We start from the raw sequence: 24,131 nt of genomic DNA, 5'->3' as shown, positions 1-24,131 counted from the left end.
GGTGTAGGGAAGGACGAGTGTGGAGAGATACTGGGGAGCAGCAGAGTGAGTACATTTATAGGTTAGTAGAAGAAGTTTGAACAGGATGCGAAAACGGATAGGGAGCCAGTGAAGGGTCTTGAGGAGAGGGGTAGTATGAGTAAAGCGACCCTGGCGGAAGACAAGACGGGCAGCAGAGTTTTGAACCGACTGGAGAGGGGAGAGGTGACTAAGTGGGAGGCCAGCAAGAAGCAGATTGCAGTAGTCTAAACGAGAGGTGACAAGGGTGTGGATGAGGGTTTTGGTAGAGTGCTCAGAAAGAAAGGGGCGGATTTTACGGATGTTGTAAAGAAAGAAACGACAGGTCTTGGCAATCTGCTGGATATGAGCAGAGAAGGAGAGAGAAGAGTCAAAGATGACCCCAAGGTTTCGAGCTGAGGAGACAGGGAGAATGAGAGAGCCATCAACAGAAATAGAAAACGGGGGGAGCGGTGAGGTGGGTTTGGGGGGTAGTCCTGATTCTAGTGGGGTCCTCATACCTTGATCAGCTGCTGAAATATGGTGCTTCAGTGCCTGTGATACAGCAACCTGTTGGCGTTGAGTTGAAGTGGAGAAGCCTCAATGGATGTAGCCCTGTTGGGAGTTTGAGTCACTCAATGAACTAAGGAAACCTGTGTACCTCCTAAACCACCTTTGATAATTTTATAGGTTATTTGGGATGCTATGGCTAAACTGGCTCAATCCATTGCTCAGAAATTTGAACTGTTGTCTTAGTTTGTTGTTTAAAAACAAAATGGTGGATTTTGTGGAAAAGGAACTGGAGTATTAGAACTGAACGTTAACAAGTTTCTGATAAACAGTTGTTTTTTTGCTAATGATAATATTTTGATATATAGTAGGATTGAAGGCTTGGAGAATTCCTTGTCACGGAGGACTTTTACATTTTATGATTTTTCCTAAGCTACTTTTTTTAGACTTTGAAAATTCTAATGGAGTCTTTGTCCTTCTATAGCAAACGCGTATTATTTACCCCCTTTTTGTTACAACAAAAACTATAGATCAGCCTGTAGCTCCCGATCTTTTGATGAGCTTAATGTAACATAGATATCTGACTTAGTACCATATTTTTCCTTGGATAATTTCATTTTCTTCACCTTTTTGATGAGCAAATGTATAGATAAGACTCACACTTACAGAGGGGAATGATCAAGAAGTGTTTCCAGCAACTTCAATTGTAAAAATTGTTCGTGAACCAGATAGTGACTGGATACTGTCTCCCCCCCCCCCCCCCCCCCCCCCCCCCCCCCCGAAATAGAGATGTTAACTTCTTGAACTGTTTGTTCAGCATTATTTATGTAAGAAAGCTTGACATACCAGATTAACCATGATTCAACAAGGTGGTTTACAATAAAATGAGTTCAGAAACCTGAAAAATATGGTTTAAATTTAACAAAAAGGAAAGGAGAAGGAATGTACTTCCTAAGGAGGAGAGAGAAAGGAGTAAGTTGAATAGGGATGAAGGGGGGGGGGAGATGAGGGAGGAACAGAGTGTTGACCTAGGTAACTTGGACATTTTAAAATTAAAAAAAAACCCAAAACATTTTTTGAGTTGAGAATTCAGGTTCAGCAGCTAAGGGGTTTATTTTGGCTGAATTTTCCCTGTAAATGTTATCAAATTACAATTTTGAAGATATATTTTCCTGTGATCATTTATGATCCGAGGGATCTTCAGGTACTTTTAAATCTTTCTGCAGCTTCTGTACCCTGATTGCAATTTATGCTTCATCATATAATAACAGTGCTTGCTTTTTTTTTTTCCTTTTGTATAACCTTTTCTTGGTATTGTGCCTTGGATTCCTCTTCTCCTTTTGTGGACTAAAATGTGTGGCTGGGTAGATTACTGTTTGACTAGTAGTGCTATAGAAATGAGTAGTAGTAGTTACATGATTTTGTATCCACCCTATTTCTATTACAAGATAAATTCTTGGACTGTAATTCTGAAAATAGGAAAAAATGAACTGAAATCAAGCAGACCACCAGACTTCTCACCCTTGTTATGCCATTTAGATTACCTTCATACATGCCTTTGTAGGCGCTGGTGATGTCCCATCTCGGAGTGGCCACAAGAGGGAGTTCTGCATATAGATAAGTACATAAGTATTGCCATACTGGGACAGACCAAAGGTCCATCAAGCCCAGCATCCTGTTTCCAACCGTGGCCAATCCAGGTCACAAATACCTGCCTAGCAAGATCCCCAAAAAGTACAAACATTTTTATGCTGCTTATTCCAGAAATAGTGGATTTTCACAAGTCCAATTTAATAATGGTCTATGGACTTTTCCTTTAGCAAGCCACCCAAACCTTTTTAAACTCTGCTATGCTAACCACCTTTACCACATTCTCTGGCAACAAATTCCAGAGTTTAATTAAATGTTGAGTGAAGATTCTCAGATTCATTTTAAATTTACTACTTTGTAGTTTCATTGCATGCCCCCTAGTCCTAGTATTTTTGGAAATCATAAACAAACACTTCACGTCTACCTGTTCCACTCCACTCATTATTTTAGAGACCTCTGTTATAAATATCTTCCCGTCAGCTGTCTTTTCTTCAGGCTGAAGAGCCCTAGCCCTTCAGCCTTTCCTCATATGGGAAGTCGTCCCATCCCCTTTTATCGTTTTCGTCATCCTTCTCTGCACCTTTTCTATTTCCAGTATATCTTTTTTTTTCAAGATGCGGCGACCAGAATTGAACACAGTATTCGAGGGGCAGTTGCACCATGGAGCGATACAAAGGCATTATAACATCCTCAGTTTTGTTTTCCATTCCTTTCCTAATAATACCTAACATTCTATTTCCTTTCTTAGCCGCGGCAGCACACTAAGCAGAAGGTTTCAACGTATGTAATGGAAGATTTAAAGGATTGCTTTTCAACCCTGCTTTGATCGATAATGAACTCTGAAATCTTGTGTCTTTGACAAAAAGTAACTTTTCTTGTAAATACAAAAACAAGTTGCAGACGATAAGACACAGCTCTAATTTGCTAGGATGGTGCTTGTTTTCAGAAGTTCAACTTGGCCACCTGGACTTGAAAAACATATGACCACGTTCCCACAGTATGGCTTGTTTACGTAAACAGAGAAGCATTCTGTAATTTTCCTTAGCTCTGAACATGAGTTCTGAGCCTAATAAAAAGGGGAGTTTCTTTCAGTGAAATCGGGAGCTCATCTGTGAGTAACGTACGTACTTCGCAGAGGACTTGTTCCTGGTCTAAAAAGCTCCTGGCTTTCACTGTAATGGGCCCCCCCCCCCTGCCCAGCTGATAAGAGCCTGGATGATGTAAGGACCAGTGATGATTGTATGTATAGTGTATTATTGCTTATTTTCCTGGTCTAAGAACTCTTAGCATTGCTTAGATGTAGGGACCAGTGATGTAATGATTGTTTATATAGCTAACCATTGTATATATCTTAATCATTGTAGATTTTAGCACCTCTAATAAAGGTTTCATTTATCTAATACGAATCCAAAAGAATCCACGGTAATTATTGAGTAGTCTGTGTCAGTGAGACAGGCTGTAAATCCATAGCAGTACAATGTATCATCAATGATGACACCTAGATTGCTAGCACCAGAACCGGTCCCTTTGACAATGTGTAAGTTTGTGTGGCATCATTTATGCATTGAGATGACCAGCCTTCTAGTTTCACAAGATCCTGTCTAGGTCTTCGCAATTCTCTGCTGTGTTAACAGTTTTGAATACTTCTGTATCATCTACAAATAGAGATCAACCAAATTTTTCAGTTGTTAGTTACGGTGCCAAAACCAGCCCAAAATCCTTTTTCTGCCTGGCTTCAGTTTTGTCCAAAAGAGTGTTAATTTTCTGGTATGTTTTTTTTTTTTTTCAGTTTCAGCCAATAATGACCATGTATTTTCACTGGAAGCTGAAAATGTGTGATTTGTCCTGTTTGTATTCCTCCATTTTTCTTCCCACCTGAACAGAATCCAGGACCTCCCTCCCACACCATGTCTCTCCCTCCACATCTGTAAGTCCTCCTGGGCCTATCTTATAATCCATAGTGGTCTAGGGGTGTAGTTGGGGTAGGAGAAATCACCAGTTACTCCTGCCATTCTTGACTCTGCACCGCAGACTTTCTCCAAGGTCATGGTGGTATTTGCAGCCTTTCTGAGAAAGGAGGGGATTTGGGTTCATCCTTACCTGGACAACTGGCTGATCGACCTACTTTGTTTGCCGGGGAAGTCGGGTCTCCTGTTCCAAGGGTCCGTTCTGATGAAGGATCTTATGGCTTGGCTCTTGAGAAGGCAACCTTGTAGAAGAGGGGGTATTCAGGCCCGGTGATTATCACATTGTTGCATGTGCTCAGGCCTGTCAAGGCTGGCTGGATCACAGAACCAGAACCCAAGCCCCTACCCAAACCAGATACCCTCAGCTGTATTTTTCTTGGACACCAGCCTGTTAGTTATCATGTTAGCAACTGTTTCTGCTTTGATGCTGATTTTGTAAGAATAAACTAGTTTCTTAGCAAGAATAAGCAGGGGGAAATTGGATACATAAAAAGAGAAAAACAGCAAGTCAAGCACTTAATAAGCCTCTGGCTCCCCAGAGACCCAGGACTGTTACTGCCCCCCCCCCCCCCCTTGCCTTTCACACCAGGCACTTGTATAGAGTTTCTCAGCCCAAAGCACAAAGAACTGTTTTTTCAAGAATACGTCATCTAGGATATATCATTCGTTTGGCATAATTGCCAAAAGGTACGTAAAAAAAAATACAGCTCCTTTTAAAAGATAAATTTCAGTCCTTTTGTTAACACATCCTCTGTAAAAGAATCCTTATTTCAGTTCAAAAGGTCAGGATTCAGTTTGCACATAGTAATATAGAGGGGAATAATTGAACAGCGCCGGCGAAATACATGGCCGGCGATGTATTTTGGTGGCGCTGCAAACAGCTGACCAGACCGTATTTTCGAAAAAGATGGCCGGCCATCTTTTGTTTTTGATAATACGGTTCGGCCAGCCAAATGCCTTGGATTTGGCTGGGGTTTTAGATGGCTGGCTTCGTTTTTTAGCGATAATGGAAAGTTATGTCGGCCATCTCAAACTCTGGCCAAATTCAAAACATTTGGCCGTGGGAGGAGCCAGCATTTTTAGTGCACCGGCCCCCCCTGACATGCCAGGACACCAACCGGGCTCCCTAGGGGTCACTGCGGTGGACTTCAGAAAAGCTTCCACGTGCATAGCTCCCTTACTTTGGGAGGTGAGCCCCCAAACCCACTACCCACAAATGTACTGCACCCACTAAAACTGCTCCAGGGACCTGCATACAGCCTCTAGGACTTATTGCTGCTGTATAACTTTTTGGCACACCAGTTCACACCTGAAGACTAATCTCTCTGAAAAAGTCCTTTCTTGAAATAAGCACGTTTACTCACAGTTAACTGCAGATCAGAGGTTGTACCCCACTGGCAAAGAGTCCCTGGTACTAAGATTTAGCAGTAGGTCAGAGCTGGCACAATGGTGTACAATGCCCTCTTTCAGCACCATTCAAGATAAGAACTATGTTCTGTAACGTGGGTAACACAGGAAAGGGAACTAAAACTGGCTTACAAAAATGGCCTCTACCGCATGGACTACAACAGGAAACAAAACAGGGCACACTCTGACCCAGTAAGCAGGGGGAAAGCACCAGGGGAGTAGAGCCTACCAACTACCAATACCTACACCCACCACAATGCATTGCTGATGTGACTCTGCAGTGCAAATAACAGAAAAGGTGTCACACTCAACCCAGAGCCACATCACAAGCAGGAAACGGCTGTCTGAGGACAGAACACATTCTGCTGTCATGGAGGTGGGGTATGGCGTTTGAGGCTGGCATACAGGCTGGAAAAAAAGTGTTTAGGGGGGGGGGTTGGTCGGAGGGGGTTAGTGACCACTGGGGGAGTACGGGGAGGTCATCTCCGCTTCCTTCCGGTGGTCATGTGGTCAGTTCGGGCATCTTTTGAAGCTTGGACCTGGAAAAAAAAGGGACCAAGTAAAAGCGGCCAAATGCTCTTCATCACCGCCTTTTTTTTTTCCCATTATGGGCTAAAGCCGGCCATTTCGTAACCCCGCCCATGTCCCGCCTTTGCGTCGCTGCCAACACGCCCCCTTGAACTTTCGCCAGATCTGCGACGGGAAAGCGGCGATGGTGTCAAAATAGTGGCTTTCGATTGTACCGATTTGGCCGCCGTTGTGAGATCGCCGGCCATCTCCCGATTTGTGTTGGAAGATGGCCGGCGATCACTTTCAAAAATGAGCTGGATAGTAACATAGTAGATGACGGCAGAAAAAGACCTGCACGGTCCATCCAGTCTGCCCAACAAGATAAACTCACATGTGCCATTTTTGGTGTATACCTTAGTCCTTACACTCATAGCATGTCTTTTCCTTCCCTTGCCTTAAGGCTGCAGGAATTCTGTTGCCTCCCCCCTTTGTCCATCTCCTTGCTCCCTTCAAATGGTAATTGCTTCTCAATAGATGGAAACCTACTGCATCCAATTAATTTCCAAATGGCCTCTTTGAACACACCCTATCAAACAGTGAATTGCATGACTCACTGGGCTAGATGCACTAAACGAGCCAGCAGCGTGGGTTTTAAACTGGTTCTAGCCAGTTTAACGCACAAGTAGTAAACCGGGACATGCACAAAAGAGCATTGTCCTGTCACTGTAGCAGCTAATGAAAACGGAATGCAGATGAACAAATTAGTATTATAATGTGTATGTGATGCGATGCACTACCGTTTTCCCCTTACCGTGAAAAACCTAATGGGAGGTCTGCACCTCTCGTTGGGAATGCTGTGAGGGAGTCGGAAGGAAAAAAAAATTTCTTGCAGAGCTGAACACCTATAGTGAGCTCCAAAAACGTCTGAGAAGGATGACAATCTGGAAAAAAAAATGTCCAAGTGCTCGTCAGGGATGTACTTCTAAAGTGCCTAACATGGATATCCTTGACTCACAAAAACAAAAAAGGACGTCCCTGACGAGCGCTTGGACATTTGCAGCTTTCTCCAAGTGAAGGGCTACTACTTATTTTAATCATTGCTTTAAAAGTTAACGAAGGAGCTTAGCTTTGTCCCCCTTCCTCATCGCCAGCTGAAGCTCTTTGTGAGGGCTAATGGATGATTGTGAGGCCCCCCCCCCCCCCACGGCCTCTCAGCCAATCACAGCGCATTTAGCGGACACCAGAGACAGCTAAACGCGCTGTGACTGGCTGAGAGACCTGGAGGAGGGGCATAAATCGAAAGGGACGTCCAGATAGTCCTCGCACATCCCGATTCTCTCCTGCAGTGGTCGTAAGAAAAACGCGTCCAAGAAGGATGCCTATCAAAAAAATCTGCAGGGAAAAAAAATCCTATCAGGGGTGACCTTTTTTTTTTTTTTTTTTTACGTGAAGCCAGGAGAAAAGGAGGAGGGAGAGCCCCCCAATGCATGACTTCAATCCTGGCAGCAAACAAATCATCTTTGCAGGGTATGACAGAACTTTAAGCAAAGGAAAGGTCGCTGGTCTTCTGACCTGATTGCCTGTCTGCAGAGTCAGAATCCTACATTACAGCAGCTGGAAAAACAAAAGCGGACGTGCTTGACCACTCTGCGCATGCTCAGCTGGCCGACTGGCTTGAAAGGAAATCGCATGCAAATGAGCTAGCAGCGAGCAGCTCATTTGCATGCGATTTCCTTGATGCATGCCCGTTTCTTACCGATTCGGTAAGGGAAGGGCTTTAACGTTTTTGTTAGTGCATCTACCCCATTGTCTTTCAGTTACCTGGCTAGAAGAGGGGGAGGAAGTGGGGGTGCTTGCTTGTGTGCTGGGCACCAATGGCCTTGTTTGTTTTGTAGTCCACAGAAGAAAAAATGTCTCCACACTTCACTATCTGTAGACTGTAGATTATAGTTTTCCTTTATATTAGGCAATACCAGCACTGGACCAGTTTGGGCTGGCCTTCATCATTGCACCCCATCAACACATGTGAAGAAGAAGTCCACTTTGACTTATGCCAGTGTGTGTGAAGGACTGGTGTTTGGAGTGGCACAGCTTTTGCTTTCCGCCTCATTGGACCAGGTGCTATCCTTCCTGCAGGATGGCCTGGCGAAAGGCTTGGCACTGGGTTCGCTGAAGGTGCAGGTGACAGTGGTGGTCTACTTCTGGGGTCAGATTCAGGGGATATCTCTGGGATCCCATCCGGATGTGCTGTGTTTTCTGTGTGGGGTGAACCATCTGCTTCCCCCCCCCCCCCCCCCCAGATGCCTGGTTTGCCTAGAATGGCAGCTGCATCTGGTGCGCCATGCTCTTCAGAAGGTGCTTGTCAAGCCGTTGGATCGTGGTTCTTTGAAAGACCTCATCTTGAAGGTGGAGTTTCTGGTGTTATGGCGTCAGCCATAAGAGTGTCTGAGTTGCAGGCACTCTCATGTAGGGATCCCTTTCTCTGTTTTACGGAGGCTGGAGTCCTGCTCCGGACAGTGCCCTCATTACTTCCTAAGGTGGTTTCTAGTTTCCATCTGAATCAGCCAATTTCTGTCCACTCGTTTCGTTGTGAGGACTACCCTGAGAGCTTTCAGAGTCTTCGCTGTCTGGACGTTCGTAGAATTTCTCCAGGACCTGTATGTCTCCAATGACTTCCTGAGGTCCGATCATCTGTTTGTCTTGTTGTCTGGCCGCAAGAAAGGAGAGATGGCATCCAAAGCTACGATTGCCCGCTGGCTTCGGGAGGCCATTTCTGCAGCTTACCTCTTAGCGTGTAAGGCTCCTCCTTTCCAGTTAAAGGCCCACTCAACTAGGGCCATAGCTACTGCCTTTGCTGAGGTTCGTGCCATTTCTGTGGATGAGATTTGTCATTCGGTTATGTTGTCCTCTGTTCATACATTTGAGAAGCATTGCAGATTGGATATTCTGGCATGGCGCAGTGCTGCCTTTGGAGTGGCTGTGTTAGACATGGGAATTTTGCTGCCTTTGGAGTGGCTATGTTTGTCATAGGGATTTGCTGAGTCCAGCCCTTCTTGAGAACTGCTTTTGTACGTCCCGTACATCTCTGGATTGATCTGGGGGATGCTGTGGAAGGAAAAATTAGTTTCTTATCTGATAATTTTCTTTCCGTTAGTGCCCACAGATCAATCCAGAGGCCCACCCTTTTGTGTACTATTTCAGTTTGTGGTTTCCGGGGAAGTGGCTTTTGGGATATTCTGCTCATAAAGATTCTTTTTCCTGTGCTTGTCGCTGCAGGATTGGCTTAAAGAAAAAAACAGAAACAAGCAAACAACTTATTCGTCTCGCGTGCCTCCAAGCGGTGCATGTCATACTGGCTGTCCTTTTTTTTTTTAGTATAGTTGCAGCTTTTGCTTGCTGGCTGTTTCAAGTTTGCTGTTCCAGTTGACTTGTTGCCTGGTTGGTTTTTTGTTCTTCTGTGGCTTTTCAGGAGGCAAGGGATTCTTTTCTCATTTGGTTGTGCTTCTCTGGTTTGGTATTGTCTATACTGAAAGAGAGGCTGCTGGACAGGGTCCTATGTGACAGGGCTGTGGTCTTCTCTCTACCTCTACCTGCTGGTAGACTGACATAACCCATACGTCTCTGGATTGATCTGTGGAGACTAATGGAAAGGAATGGAAAAAAATGTAGTTATGATCTTGCACAATAGTTTATATGGTAAACAGAGGGCTCCAAATAAATGCAGGAATTTAATTCTGTAAATTTGGGATAAGCTCCTTAGGAATTAGCCTCTGTGGAATTATGACTTCATCTAGCACTCGGGAGTGTGATGCAAAGTTAGTTACTGTAAAAGCACTGTGGCTCTTAGTTTTTCATTAGCTGCAGTCCATGTGTGTGGAGACCTTCTTTTTGCTTGGTGTAAAATATGGTCTTTCGTTATTTAAATTATTATATTCTGGCTTGGATACTGTGGGTTTAGCAGAGGGATGCACACTGCAAACTCTGACAAGCCCCAGCTTCCCTCGCTGGCTCACATTCAAAGACCCAAACTTGAGTTTTCAGTTTGGGCTTTGGCCAAAACTAGGGAATGAGTTTTGGCTGTAGTTTCAGTTTCGGCCAAAAGCTTTCTAACAGTTTAGTGGCAGTTTTTGTTTTGGCTGAAACTGAAAAAAAGCAGTTTTGGTCAGTCTCTGTCCACAGATTTGATCATCTTACTCATCCGTCCTATCTGTAGATCATTTATGAATATGTTAATAGTGCATACCCTTGGAGAATCCACTTCTGACCATTTTCCATGTGGATAACTGGCTATAGTTAAATAGGGAATGGTTGTTTTAATCTTTCAAGACAGCACAAAAACATTTTAAGTGCAGGGATTTCAAACACTTTGTTTTCCTCCCTTTGAACTTATGAAAAAGACACCAACCCCCCCCCCCCCCCTTAAAAAAAATCTTCTTCTCTAGAAGTAACACAAATAACCCATGTTCTTATGTTCTAACCCAGCAGTTTACCCAACAATATACAAAATTTAACAATTATTAAAAAAAAAAAAATCATCAGGTAGAGCCCTTGAAGTACAAAAGAAAAATGACATTTTGAGCCTCCTCTATACTCTTTGTATGCAGTTTTATGTTTTCCTTTTGGACATAGTTATCAGTGTAACAGCTGTACCAGTATTGTGTTTGCATCTACATTGGAAGAAAGTAGTTGTTTCCTGTTCTTTTTGTCTAACATTGTAGTTGTTTTTCTATTTAGGCTCTTCGCTATTTAGCAGAATGCCGTGCCAACAGGGAGAAGATGAAAAGTGAATTGGGTATGATGCTGAGTTTACAGAATGTTGTACAGAAGTAAGTCTGTAATGGTTTTTGAATTTGAAACTCAGTTTGTTATAGGCTGAGATGTTACATTTCAGTAGCTTAATGTTCTAATGATTATATGGATACATGTTGAACCTAATAAGTCTACCATCCAGAAACAGTACCAGTCAATCCCGAACTTACTTAAACCTGCATTATCCTGACTGCAACGGGCTTAGATACAAATCAACTTATGCTTCCAGCTTTTCTTACATAAGTACACAACTATGTAACGCCCTGCCCAAAACTCTGAAATCTATCCACAACCATCTTATCTTCAGGAAATCATTGAAAACCATCTTATTTACAAAAGCCTACCCTTCGGAGCCAAATTAACGTCCTACTACATGTGACTGGTTTTTACCCTTTTTACCAACTCCCCTCCTGTCTCACTGTTGCTTTATACTTATGTTACTTTATGCTCTTACTTTATATTGTATCTGTATTTGTGTAAGCCACATTGAGCCTGCAACTAAGTGGGAAATGTGGGGTATAAATGTATTAAATAAATATCTTAATATGAGTAATATAAAAAAAAATTAGTAATATAGTAGATGACGGCAGAAAAAGACCTGCACGGTGCATCCAGTCTGCCCAACAAGATAACTCATATTTGCTGCTTTTTGTGTATACCCTACTTTGATTTGTACCTGTGCTCTTCAGGGCACAGACCGTATAAGTCTGCCCAGCACTATCCTCACCTCCCAACCACCAGCCCTGCCTCCCAACCACCGGCTCTGGCACAGACCGTACAAGTCTGTCCAGCACTGTCCCCGCCTTCCAACCACCAGTCCCACTGCCCACCACCGGCTCTGGCACAGACCATATAAGTCTGCTCCGCACTATCCCCGCCTCCCAACCACCAGCCCCGCCTCCCGATCTTGACTAAGCTCCTGTGGATCCATTCCTTCAGCACTGGATTCCTTTATGCTTATCCCACGCATGTTTGAATTCCGTTACCGTTTTCATTTCCACCACCTCCCGCGGGAGGGCATTCCAAGCATCCACTACTCTCTCCGTGAAAAAATACTTCCTGACATTTTTCTTGAGTCTGCCCCCCTTCAATCTCATTTCATGTCCTCTCGTTCTACCACCTTCCCATCTCCGGAAAAGGTTAGTTTGCGGATTAATACCTTTCAAATATTTGAATGTCTGTATCATATCACCCCTGTTTCTTCTTTCCTCCAGAGTATACATGTTTAGTTCAGCAAGCCTCTCCTCATACGTCCTCATAGTGAGCATCCTAATTTACAATGTAGTGATTATTTCTATTCCAAGTATAATTGCTCATGCTCTGCCTAGTTATGGTAGTTAAAAAAATAAACAAATTACCTTCTGAATCTGATTCAGATTTGCTTATAGGCATATAAATCCACTGCAGAGGAAAACACTAGTCTGCAGGAAGTATGCGCTCCTGCAAAAAACTATGAATTAATAACAGTAATTAAGTTAAAATAAAACATTCCTTAGTATCCAGGTTGCAACATCCTGATTGTATTCCCTGCCTCCCAGCATATGGAGGTAGAGAAATTGACTTTTCTCAGTGACATCGGTATAAGGGCTGGTGTTCTGTGGAAAACTCCAATATTTTCTGTACCTTCAGGAGATGGTAGGTTAAGGCTAGTGTTCCTGGCCCCAGCCTAGCTCAGAGTCCACACTTCTCGGTCAGTCCTAATGGTCTTGCTCCTCGCTGGTTGAGTGTGAAGTTTGACTCTTCTATCTCAAGTCTATTGGCCATGGGCAATAACTTGTCAAGGTTCGCAGCTCTATCCCTATGGAGCTCTTTCTGCAGGAGGTGCAGGTCGATCTAATGTAGCTCCAGGCAGTCTGAAAAAAACAAACAATTGACTGGGCTGTCTTCTAAAGGGAATAAAGCTAATTAAGAAAAAAATAAAATAAAAAGGATGTGGCTTCTTCATGAAGCAGAAAACAAAGAAATAAACTCACTCAAATCATGAGAGCCAGGCGGGGGGAGGCGGGATCACTGGAATCCCCAGGCTGCAGTCGACCTCAGATAGACTGGTGTTGTGTAACCTGCGGGAGCTGGCAGCTTAGCACAACTGCTGGTTCTTTGCTCTTTGTGTGACAAAGCCTTTCCGACTTTGGAAACTGTCTTGGGGGTGTGGTGTGGGCTACCTTGACCCGACTGAGGCTTTGAATTCCTTTGGTGGGAACATAAGCCATTTTAGGTCCTGCTGTAGTTTTCTTTGCAGCAAGATTTTTTTTTCAGCCAAGGGGGATATGGGGTAGGGGTGGTTTTGTTCTTCAACTTCCCCAGGCTTGGGGCCCCTGGAGGCTCAGAGTCCAGAATGGCTCCAGCAAGTGTTCCTGCAGGATTGCTCCTCAGTTATACAGTGTGAAGAAACAGTGTGTTTTAAGCCTGTAAAACGTATTTGATATTTTCTTGTTTAATAATGTCCTGAAGTGTATATCTCCTATTTGGCCAGCAGGTGGGGGGGGGGGGGGGGGGTTGCTGTAAAGCTATTATAGGGAGCTGAGGGCCCCCTTTACCAAGCTGCGGCAAAAGGGAGCTGGCATCGATGAATGTTTTACACATTTACCATAGCTGGTAAAAGGGAAGTCTTGCTTTCCTACAGGAAATGGCTGTTCGGCAAGTAAAGCATTTACCATGCGGCCATTTCTGGGGTGAGTCCTTACCACCATCTATTGAGGTGGCGGTAAGGTCTCCCCTGTTAACCGGGTAGTGCGCGGCACTGCCTGATTACTGCCGTTTACACTCTGGTGCTATAAAGTTTTGTAGCGCCGGAAATGACTGCGCGCTAGGGGTGGGAAGTACCGCCAGGCTGCTGTGGTAGCCTGGCAGTACATCCTATATAGTGAGTGGTAAGCCCACATTGGGCTTACTGCCGCTTAGTGGAGTCCAGAATGTTCTTTTTCTTTAACACAAGCAGGAAGCAAGCAACAGTATACTTTTCAAATCTTGTTTACTGGGTTCTGATTGGCCTGGAGTTTGTAATTACCCAGCAGTTGTTGCTGTAGTCTTAGCCTCGGAGAAGAGAGACAGATCTCTTTGCTGAGGCTTGGTGAATTATATGTCTTGATCTTCCTAGGTACTGTTTAGGCATTATACAGATGTTAATGTTACAATCGATCCATATTTCAGTTACCTGTTATTGTTTGCTATTTGCGCTACTTTGTTCCACTGTTCAATATTTTTAAGAGAATAAACATAATCGTTCGTCCTGTTTGTCTGGACTGAAAAATCCTGGTGGTTTGTGTGTTGTCTGTGAGTGCTTTCTGGGAACTGTGGGACCAATAGGAGTGTTGCCTCAGTAACTTAGAAATCAGTGGGGATAACTTGAGAGTGGGAGACTCTCTCAGAGGCGGTTGTGACTGTTGGTGGGAGGAGGGTGCTAGTGTAGACCACAAGCAGCAGGTGCAGGCAGACCTGAGCCATGCTGGGGTTAGACCCTCTAAGTGGCCGTGGGGTAACCCCAGGCAGGTGGCTAAGCATTTCGTGATGAACAGCTTTTTTTTTTTTTTGGCAGGAAGAACTTTTCTGCCCTATTAAGTTTCAGAGGCCCTTGTGTCTCATCCGCCAAGCCTTTGGAAGTGGACCCTATTCATCACTTCATGTTCTGTGACCTCTGTGTTGGTTGCCTGAAGGTGATTCTGGCTGAATCATTGGGCTGCAGATGTTGTGTCTCAGAAGCTTCTCGATAATCTGCCCTTCAGGGACTGGTTACTTTTTGGAGTGGACTTGGGAGAGTCTGGTTAAGGACATGAGGGAGGCAGTTTATTATACATTTTATTGATACAAAGGTACAGTGTAGCAACCGATTTACAAAATATTAAAATATACAATATTCTTTATTGTAAATTCCATATGCAACCCCCAAGAACCCTTCTCCTCCCATACTCCCTACCCTTCCTATAAACCCACCCGACTGTTTCCACTCAACAAAATAACACAACAGACAGATCAATAGCACCCAAAGCAGTACAAAACAAGTAAAAGCATTAAACAGCATAGTTTATACCAAATTGTTTAACCACCCTTAGGTTTTAGCAAGCAATACCATGTGCCTTTAAGGACTAGATAAATTAATTTAAACAATCTATGTTTAAGGCAAATGCCATAAATATGTAATACTTGGTAGTAATAATGAAAGTGTGGTGGAATATTCACATGGCAGGCAGCCAACAGATTTAATTTCCACGGAAAATAATTAACTTTGTATGAATATAAATGTCAGTCAGCTCCATTGTTTTACTGCTGCTTTCACTTAGCATTCGTTATTCACAGGACTTATCTATATACAAACACAAAGCCAGCAGATAAAGATTAACCCTCCCCCAACAACAACAAAAAAAAAATCCCTTTTACAACCAGACTTGAAGAAGAAATAAATATATTCCACAGAACTGGAAAATGTTGGTACATTTAGACTGACTCTGGACTTCTGCATGAAGGTAGCTCTGCCCTTATTCAGTTTCTCTTTTTTAAATAGTAATAAACAATATTAAGTGTATTTTATACCACTGCATTCCAACAAAACAAAAGGAGCAAGTTCCTACAACCATCTTTCTCTTTTGATCTAGGCACAGGGGAAAAAAAGGTTTTAAATGCTCCCAGGTTTCAGCCTATGTCATGTTTAATGTGGGATATAAATGTTATAAAAAAAAATAATAAATGAGAAACTCTGAATGTTGAACACCTGATTCTCATAACATGTCTGTTTTAGTGTCTCTTTACCAAGAGAAATAAAATCTATGCATGAATATAACAGTGCTAGGGTGTCCCTATAACCAGCCCCTCCAAATGACATAACAAATTACTACTGTACCTATGAAAAGTTATTCCATTATACTTCCTCTATGTACATCTGTATGCTGCACAAGCCAGTATATTTGAAAATAAAAATAAAAATACTACCAACAATAAAGAATGACAACGTGGATGTGGCCGCTTATAGGTTTGCTTGCTTTGTTTTGAGTTTACGGCAAAGACAGCTGCATGAGGAAGGGGAAACAGAGATGAACCTAATTAGCTTCAGCTTTTTGACTTCATGCAGTCTCCTGTTCTCAATCAAACCTCCTTGCCTAGAGCTAACACATCACCTCCCCGCCCATCCATCATACCTCTGTCATTTTCCCACCTCAGATGATCCATTCCCCTCACTAGCCATCCTTCAGACTTCGGTACTCTTCCAGTGCTGATGCAACTTCCTGCTTATGCGTGGACGGGATCATTCATGTAGGAAAGAGGAACCCAAAGTATAGCTACATGAAGCTTCCCAGGAAAAGACCTTGATGTCCGTGTGCAGCAGTGGTTATGAAAGCAAATAGAATGTTAGGAGGAATTATTAGGAAAGAAATGGAAAACAAAAATGAGAATTTTATAATGCCTTTGTATTACTCCATGGTGCGACCACATCTCAAATACTATGTGCAATTTTAGTTACTGCATCTCAAAAAAGATAAAGGGGCATTTTTGATATGACGTCTAAATCTGATTTTGGACTTTTGCAAAGAAAAAAAAAAATCCAGTTCCAGACATGGTCATTTTCAAACCAAAAACACGTCTCATTTTGCTTCGAAAATTGCCCTGTTGTAAACATTTTTGTGCTCCGTGCATCTTCTTTTAGGGCCATTTTCAAACAAAACATTCAAGGGAAAAATGCCCAAAAACAAGCCATTGTGATGTCTGGTGACCAGCAGTCCTACTAGACTGGCCACATAGACATCCTGGCACTGCAGTGAACTTAGGTCCTAGGTGCATATCACATCATAACCCCATATATTGTATAGTGAGCCTTCCAGGTATAGAAAATAATGTACCCAACTGTACACTATTACAATAGCCCTTATGCTTGCAGGTGTCATCTATATGTGGGCTCAGTAGGTATTTTATGGTTTTTGGGGCGCTCGCACTTTCACCACAAGTGTTCTAGTTAGAGTGGGATATGAGCCTGGTGGGTACCCTTCTCTACTCCATTGCACCAACCACTAGGCTACTTCAGGGACCTCCTTGCTGTTCTAAGAGGAATGGCCATTATATTTATTTCAAATTTCTGTTTGTCATGGTTGTGCCCATGTTTCGTGCTCTCCTTCCTCTCGCCACCTGGTGGCCAGACCTGGTGGCTACAATGGACTGGTTATTGTCACCCGTTCCAGATTTCAGTCTGGTCCGGATCTTCCGGGCTGCCAGACTTGCTTGAACCTACACAGCACCCGTAGTTGCCTGGTGATAGCTGCAGCTGAGCCTCAGCTGCTGCGGGGCTTATTAGTCAGTTGGAAATTCTCTGCCTTTGCCTTTGCATCGCTTAAGGCCCTGAGGTTTGTTGGGGTGCTGTTTGCACTTCTGCTCAGTCTGGTTCCTTGCCTTGATTCTTGTCTGTTTTAGTTAGTCAGTGGGTAGTTAGATTAGGTTGTGGTTTGTTTGCTAGTCCTGTCTCTGGGTTAGTTTTGTGTTTAGTCTTTGTTTGTGTCTTTGTGGCTGCTGTGCAGCTTTCTGTTCTGTGTCTTGTTGTTCAGTGTTTTGTTTCCTGTTTTAGTGGCTGCTTGCAGCTTCCTGTCCTGCCTTTTAGCTTATCCTTTCCCTGCCTTGCTGTCCCTGTATTTTCCTTTCCCCTCTGACCCTCAGTTCCTGTGCTGCCTTGTTGGGATCCTGTTCCTGCCCTGTCCTATAAGTCCTGCCGGCTGCCTAGAGCCAGGGGCTCAACTTCTGGGGATGGGCGGCTAAGTGCAGGTGAAGTCTCACTGTTTGTCAGAGTTCTGCCTTGCCTCTGGTGTGGGGTGGTTTTGCCTGCCGCTCCTCGGCAGTGGTCCAAGGGCTCACAAACCTAGTTCCAGCTTTGAAGGCGTGACACTTCCACACAATCCTGCTTAAGTTCCTGAATATACTATGTAAACCGCTTTGAATGTAGTTGAGAAACGACAGGCTGTATATCAAGTCTCATTTCCCTTTCCCTTGACAGATTACATACACTGTAATAATATACATCACAATCCTCAGATCAAAAACACATTAAAAAAATCACAAAAATTGTTTCCATATCCATGTACTTGCCTCTCTACTTCACAAACCCGTGAAACTTCCCACCTCCTCAAATGCATTTTTTTAAAAAGTTTAATCATTTATTTATAATTTTTCATTTTACAAGAGTCACTTGCAAACAGTAATACAGAGATGACTGTACATTAATACAATATTTGAAGAAAACAATCTCAACTAGATAAATGGATTATATACAATCTTTCTCTTTCTTAGACCACAAAATAAATAGGGAGAGTGAAACAAGACAAGGAGATCAATTAAACAACAGTAAACAAACAACGTGGTATTAACCTGATTATCCCCATTTATTATTTATCTGAATCATTATTCCACATTGATCTTCTGGTTGGTCCTCAAATGCTTTTAAAAATAGAAATATTTTTAACTGCTTTCTAAAGCTAAGCAATGTTTCAGCTTTATGAATTTTCCATTGGCAAGGTATTCCAAAGCTTAGATCCCGTAATTTGAAAAGTTATAGCCTACAGACCTTAATAAGCTTATTGAAAACTTGGGACATCAAGCAAACATTTATTCTCAAATCTTAAAGGATGAGGAGGCCTGTATCTTGTCAGACTGATACCAACCAAGGGAAACTTGCATTACTTAATGTGTTTAAAAATCAAGGTGAGTACCTTAAATTCAATGCTATACACAATCAGTAACCAGTGTAGTGATGTTAAAGTAACTGTAATATGCTCCCTAAATGATTTACTTACAAGCAGCCCTGCCACCAAATTTTGAGCAACTTGGAGCTCCTGCAACTTATATGCAGGCAAACCAAAGAACGCTTTACAATAATCAAAACTGACTGAAAATTCCAGATGAAAGCAAATACAGCAGCCTGTGTGATCTCAATTTGAAAAATACCATCTTAACATAGCCAGTATGACTTTGTGGGCAGTGTAGTGTCCAACTAAACCCCAAGATAATTAATTTATTTTGAAATAGAATTTATACAGCCATCAACCTGAAAATGCAAAGGACAATTTGTCAACTCCAGCCTTGACAGCAACAACTTGTTTTACCCACATTTAGTTGCAGTCTATTTGCTATCATCCATTTCTGAATCATTTTAATTACATCCATCTGAAAGATGGACCAGAGAGGATTCAATAGTGTTTTCAACCTGGAAGAAAATTTAAGTCATTTGCATAAAGTCTATAATGTAATAACAAGACCAGCCAACACTTTACAAATGTTTGTCGTATATAGATTAAACAACACTGGAGATAGAACTGAACCTTGTGGTATACCTGACAAAACCGCTTTCCAAAATGAAGTTTCAAATTCAGTCGTAACCTGAAACACTCTGTTCTCCATGAATGACTGGACCCAGCTTAACACCACTTTGCTCAACCCAAAATTTTCCAACCTTTTTCAGCAGCACTTGGTCAGTAATATCAAATGCTGCCAAGACATTTGATGTGACCATAAAATACTGCTTTCCATCATCAAAACCTAGCTTAAATCACATTAGTCTATACTAGCAAAGTTACTGTACTACACTTCGGCCTGAATCCAAATTGATAAACATCCAAAAGATTGAGACTCAATATAATCCTGCAACTGGTGTAACACCACCTTTTGTAATGCTTCTGCCAAAAATGAAATTAAAGATACTGGATGGCAATTGGTTATATTCAATACTTTGGCTTTGGGGAAATTGATACAAACTCATCCCAAGAGGTTCCAAAGTAAAAGCTGCCTCTGGTCAAGGTAAAGGCAATCCTACTTTCCATTCGAAGTTTTAGACATTAATTAAAGGTAAGCATCTGCAGACAATTGAGCTGAAATTCGTGGTTTTATTTTATGTACAACAGCAGTTGACGACTTCACCACCGAAAAGGATCTTTAGACTCTGCTGTAGAGGTTGAAATCCTGCTATTAAAATATTCTTTCTTAGCCACTAACACTACCTTTTGATATTGACACAATTCAGTTGCAGACCGCACTTTGTCCTCTCCCGACAAAGACTTTCGCCAGGCCCACTCTGGACACCTTAAGTTCTGTTTTAAAGCTTGCAACTCTGGGGTAAACCAGAGAGCAATAACTGACCTATGCTTATCTGTCCTCCAATGGGCTGATTGAAAGTTTGAGACAATGAGGAATCCCATTTCTTTTCTGCATCCTCCAAAGATGACTACTGAAGGTTTTGAATGTCAGGTAACCATGCAACTAAAATGTCATTTAACCTAAAACATACCCTGAGAAAAGTACTTCCTATATCTGCAGCTGTCATAGAGCCTGGTATATACTGCCACTTTCATCTTTTAGAAGGGTAGAAAGGTGTCATTGACCACTGGGGGTTTAAGGGGTGGGGTCATGCCCATTCATGATACCTACACTGACTACATAGTTTGTTACCTTTAGATTGTAAGCTCTCTTGAGCAGGGACTGTCCTTCCCCATGTTTAAACTTGTACAGCGCTGCGTAACCCTGGCAGCGCTATAGAAATGCTTAGTAGTAGTAGTAGTCATAGGCGCCCCGTATAAGAGGCTTGGGGAGGCTAAGCCTCCCCAGCCCAGATGTGTGAACTTCCCCGCCCATGGGCCTTGCCCCCCCCCCCCCCCCCCCCCCCCCCGGAAACGTAGCCACTTTCCCTCCACCCAACACAAACCCAGACCTGCGAAGTGGGAGACTCCCGCACTCCCGCCAAAGCGGGAAAGTCTCCGCTTCTCCTCTTCGGCGCGAGTCGCGCCACAAAACAAAAAATGTAAAGCGGCAAGAGCGGGGCCGTAGTAGCCTTCAAGCATGGGCTGTCTGTGCTGCAGCCGCTCCTCTCTCTGCCTCTGGAGGAGCAGGAAGTTGACATCGACTTCCTGCTCTGCTCCGGGGACGGAGAGGAGCGGTTGCAGTGCCGGCAGCCCACGCTTGAAGGAAAGCTGCTACTGTTTGCAGTTCTCGTGTGCGGGCCGGCCCCTCTCCGGTGCAGTTCCTGCCCAACGCTCCTCCAATGCGGTTGCAGCTGCGTGGTGTCTCCCAGCTGATTCCTGCTTTAGGGGCATGTAAGTAACGCGTGTTACTTTTTTTTTTTTTTTTTTTTTTTTTTGGGGCGCTGCTGCTACAGAGGAGAAGCAGCAGTGGCCAACAATTTAATACCTGGTGGAATGGTGATCGGGAGGCACTAGGCAGGTATGATGGGGAGAGAAGGAGGGGACATGGAGAAGGGCTGGAGTCCTGGAGAAAGGGAAAAGCTGCTGAAAATGAGGAGAAAGTGGGGGGGGGGGGAGGTGAAAGAGGGAAGACGCTGGAAGGAAGGGTAGGGAGAGAAACTAACAGCAGGAGAAACATTGAAGGATGGGGAGAGAGAGGGGGCATGATGAATGGAAAAGGGTAGAGAGAGACACTGGATGGAAGGAAGGGGATAGAGAGAGAGACACTGGATGGAAGGAAGGGGATAGAGAGAGAGATACTGGATGGATCGGGAGAGAGGGGGTAGACGGATGGCAGGATCGGGAGAGGGGGTAGACGAATGGAAGGATATGGAGAGAAAGAGAGAAGAGGAAAACAGAAAGATGGGGAGATAAAGAGGGAAAACGGATGGAAGGATGAGGAGAGAGGGGGTAGACGGGACAGGGGAGAGAAGAGAAATCACTGGACATGTAAGGGAGGGCAGAGGAGAGAGGAGAATTGCTAGATATGGAAGGATGGAGGGATCAGGGGAGAGAGGAGATTTGCTAGATGGATGGATGGAAGGACCAGGGGAGAGAGGAGAGTTGCTAGATATGGATGGAGGGCAGGGGAGGGAGGAGAGTTGCTGGACATGGATGGATGAATGGAGGGGAGGGGAGTGAGGAAAAATGCTGAATTTAAGGACTGGATCGGAACGCTTTGAGGGCAGATGCTGCAACTGGAGGAAGGATAGGGACAGGGTGCCACAGATGCTAGACAGAACGCATAAGGACACAGGAGGATGGTGGACATGGTGAGTGAAAGAATATCAAATGGAAAGAAGACACTGCATAAAACAGAAGACACTGGGACCAAAGCGAATAGATCAGACAACAAAGGTAGAAAAAATTATTTTATTCAGAATGTATTAATTGGAATATGTCAGCTTTTGGAAATGTGCATCTGTGATATTTTGCATGTAAGTTTCAATTTCTCTAGTATTGCTGCATGCCGAGTCTTGACTTCTTGAGGTAATTTTCCAGTTCAATATTTTGCCTTCATATCTTTTGATTTCTAGTTCCTTTTGTCATATCAGTTGTCATGTGTTTTTCATGTGTGATCAAGGTGCAGTATTCTGCTAGCATGTAGTATTTGCAGCCCTTTTTTTTTTCACTAGGTAGTGTACTGGTGTTTTAGAGCCCGGTGTAATTACAGTGCTGCCTTTCCATGCATAAGGTTGTAGCTTGTCCTGTCCGTGGAATTAGTGCTGTTATGGTTTGGTAAGGTTATGAGTGGGTTTTTGCACAAGTTTGTGTATAGTGTTTTGCAGTGGAAAGGTGTGGTTTTATAATATTTTGGAGGATCTGATGTTGAATTGTTAAAGGTATTAATTGTGACTCTTTTACTTTTATTTATTTATTTTTCCTGTGTGTTGTCAGACAATTATGGGTGTAAGCCCCACCCCCGGCACCACCCATAACCCCGCCCCCTTTAGCCTCCCCAAACAGTTGGGCCACCGACCGCCTATGGTAGTAGTCATGCCTTAATCCTTCCAGTGTCATCTGGTCAGTTAGGGCACCTTTTTGGCACTTAGTCATTATTGAAACAGGTGTAGCCAAAAAGGCCTATTTTATTGTCCTGTATATTTTTATGATGTTCTATTGCAGAAAAAAATGTGCAAATTGTGAGCCCGCCCTAGTCCTGCCCAAAACATGCCTCCAGAACGCCCCCTTGAGATTTAGATTAACTTCATAGAAAAAAGTCTTAAAAATGAGTTTCAAATCTAGTGATTTGTATGTTTTTATGAAAAAAAAATCCATTTGTCACTTTGTGCTGTTTTTGGACCTTTGTGTTTTGAAAATGAGCTGCATAGCTGAATTAGAAAAGGTATTGAGAAGGGCAACAAAATTGATAAAGGGGATGGGACAACTTCCTTTTATCGTAGTTTCCCTTTCGAAAAAAATGTTGCTACATTAGATTTCCTTTTTGGCTTCACTCCAAAAAGTAGCTCAAACTTGATCATGTTATGATCACTGTTTCCCAGTGGATGCAAGACCATTACCTCTTGTACAATGCCCTGCATTCTACTAAGGAGTAGATCTAAAATGGCTCCATCTCTTGTCAGTTGCTGGACCAGTTGTTCCAAGAACCTCCACTAGTCCGTTCCCCTCTCTCTCCTTTCCCTCATTCCATTTCCTCCTTTCCTGAAGTTACTATTGAGGAAACTACACTTCTCCTTTCTTCCTAAAAATGTACCACCTGTTCCTCTGATCCCATTCCCACCCACCTTCTTAATGCCATCTCTCCTGCTCTTATTCCTTTTATCTGTCACATTCTCAACCTCTCACTTTCCACTGCGACTGTCCCTGCTGCCTTTAAACATGCTGTGGTCACACCTCTCCTTAAGAAGCCTTCACTCGACCCTACTTGTCCCTCTAATTACCGACCCATCTCCCTCCTTCCTTTTCTCTCCAAATTACTTGAGCGTGCTGTTCATCGCCGCTGCCTTGATTTTCTCTCCTCACATGCTATTCTTGACCCACTACAATCTGGTTTTCGCCCTCTCCACTCAACCGAAACTTCGCTTACTAAAGTCTCCAATGACCTATTATTGGCTGAATCCAGAGGTCAATATTCCATCCTCATTCTTCTTGATCTTTCCACTGCTTTTGACACTGTCGATCACAGCATACTTCTCGATACCCTGTCCTCACTTGGATTCCAGGGCTCTGTCCTTTCCTGGTTCTCTTCCTACCTCTCCCTCCGCACCTTTAGTGTTCACTCTGGTGGATCCTCTTCTACTTCTATCCCTCTGTCTGTCGGTGTACCTCAGGGTTCTGTTCTTGGTCCCCTCCTCTTTTCTATCTACACTTCTTCACTTGGTTCATTAATCTCATCCCATGGCTTTTCCTACCATCTCTATGCTGATGACTCCCAAATCTACTTTTCTACCCCTGATATCTCACCTATTAGATTGTAAGCTCTTTGAGCAGGGACTGTCTTTCTTCTATGTTTGTGCAGCGCTGCGTACACTAAATAGTAGTAGTAGTAGTAGCAGTAGATATATATTACATCTAGGAATTTTATCTACTTGGTTCTCCTTGATGTAACATTTATCCAGTCATTATTGGGGTAATTGAAATTGCACGTTATTATACTGCTGCCCAATTTGCCAGTTTTCCT

At 43.3% G+C, this 24,131-nt stretch overlaps 1 protein-coding gene across 1 annotated transcript in view; it reads left to right on the top strand.

Moving 5' to 3' along the window:
* Positions 1 to 24,131, top strand: part of ARMC1 (armadillo repeat containing 1) — a 99,643-nt gene that overhangs the window by 19,579 nt on the left and 55,933 nt on the right. The window contains exon 3 of the mRNA XM_030215076.1: positions 10,716 to 10,807. Within this exon, the coding sequence (XP_030070936.1) occupies positions 10,716 to 10,807 (92 nt within the window). The remainder of the gene's footprint in view (positions 1 to 10,715; positions 10,808 to 24,131) is intronic.

The sequence above is a fragment of the Microcaecilia unicolor genome, chromosome 1, assembly GCF_901765095.1.
Source record: "Microcaecilia unicolor chromosome 1, aMicUni1.1, whole genome shotgun sequence".
Lineage (NCBI taxonomy): Eukaryota > Metazoa > Chordata > Amphibia > Gymnophiona > Siphonopidae > Microcaecilia > Microcaecilia unicolor.
Note: the sequence above shows the minus strand (reverse complement) of the source record. Positions and strands in the feature narration are given on the sequence as shown.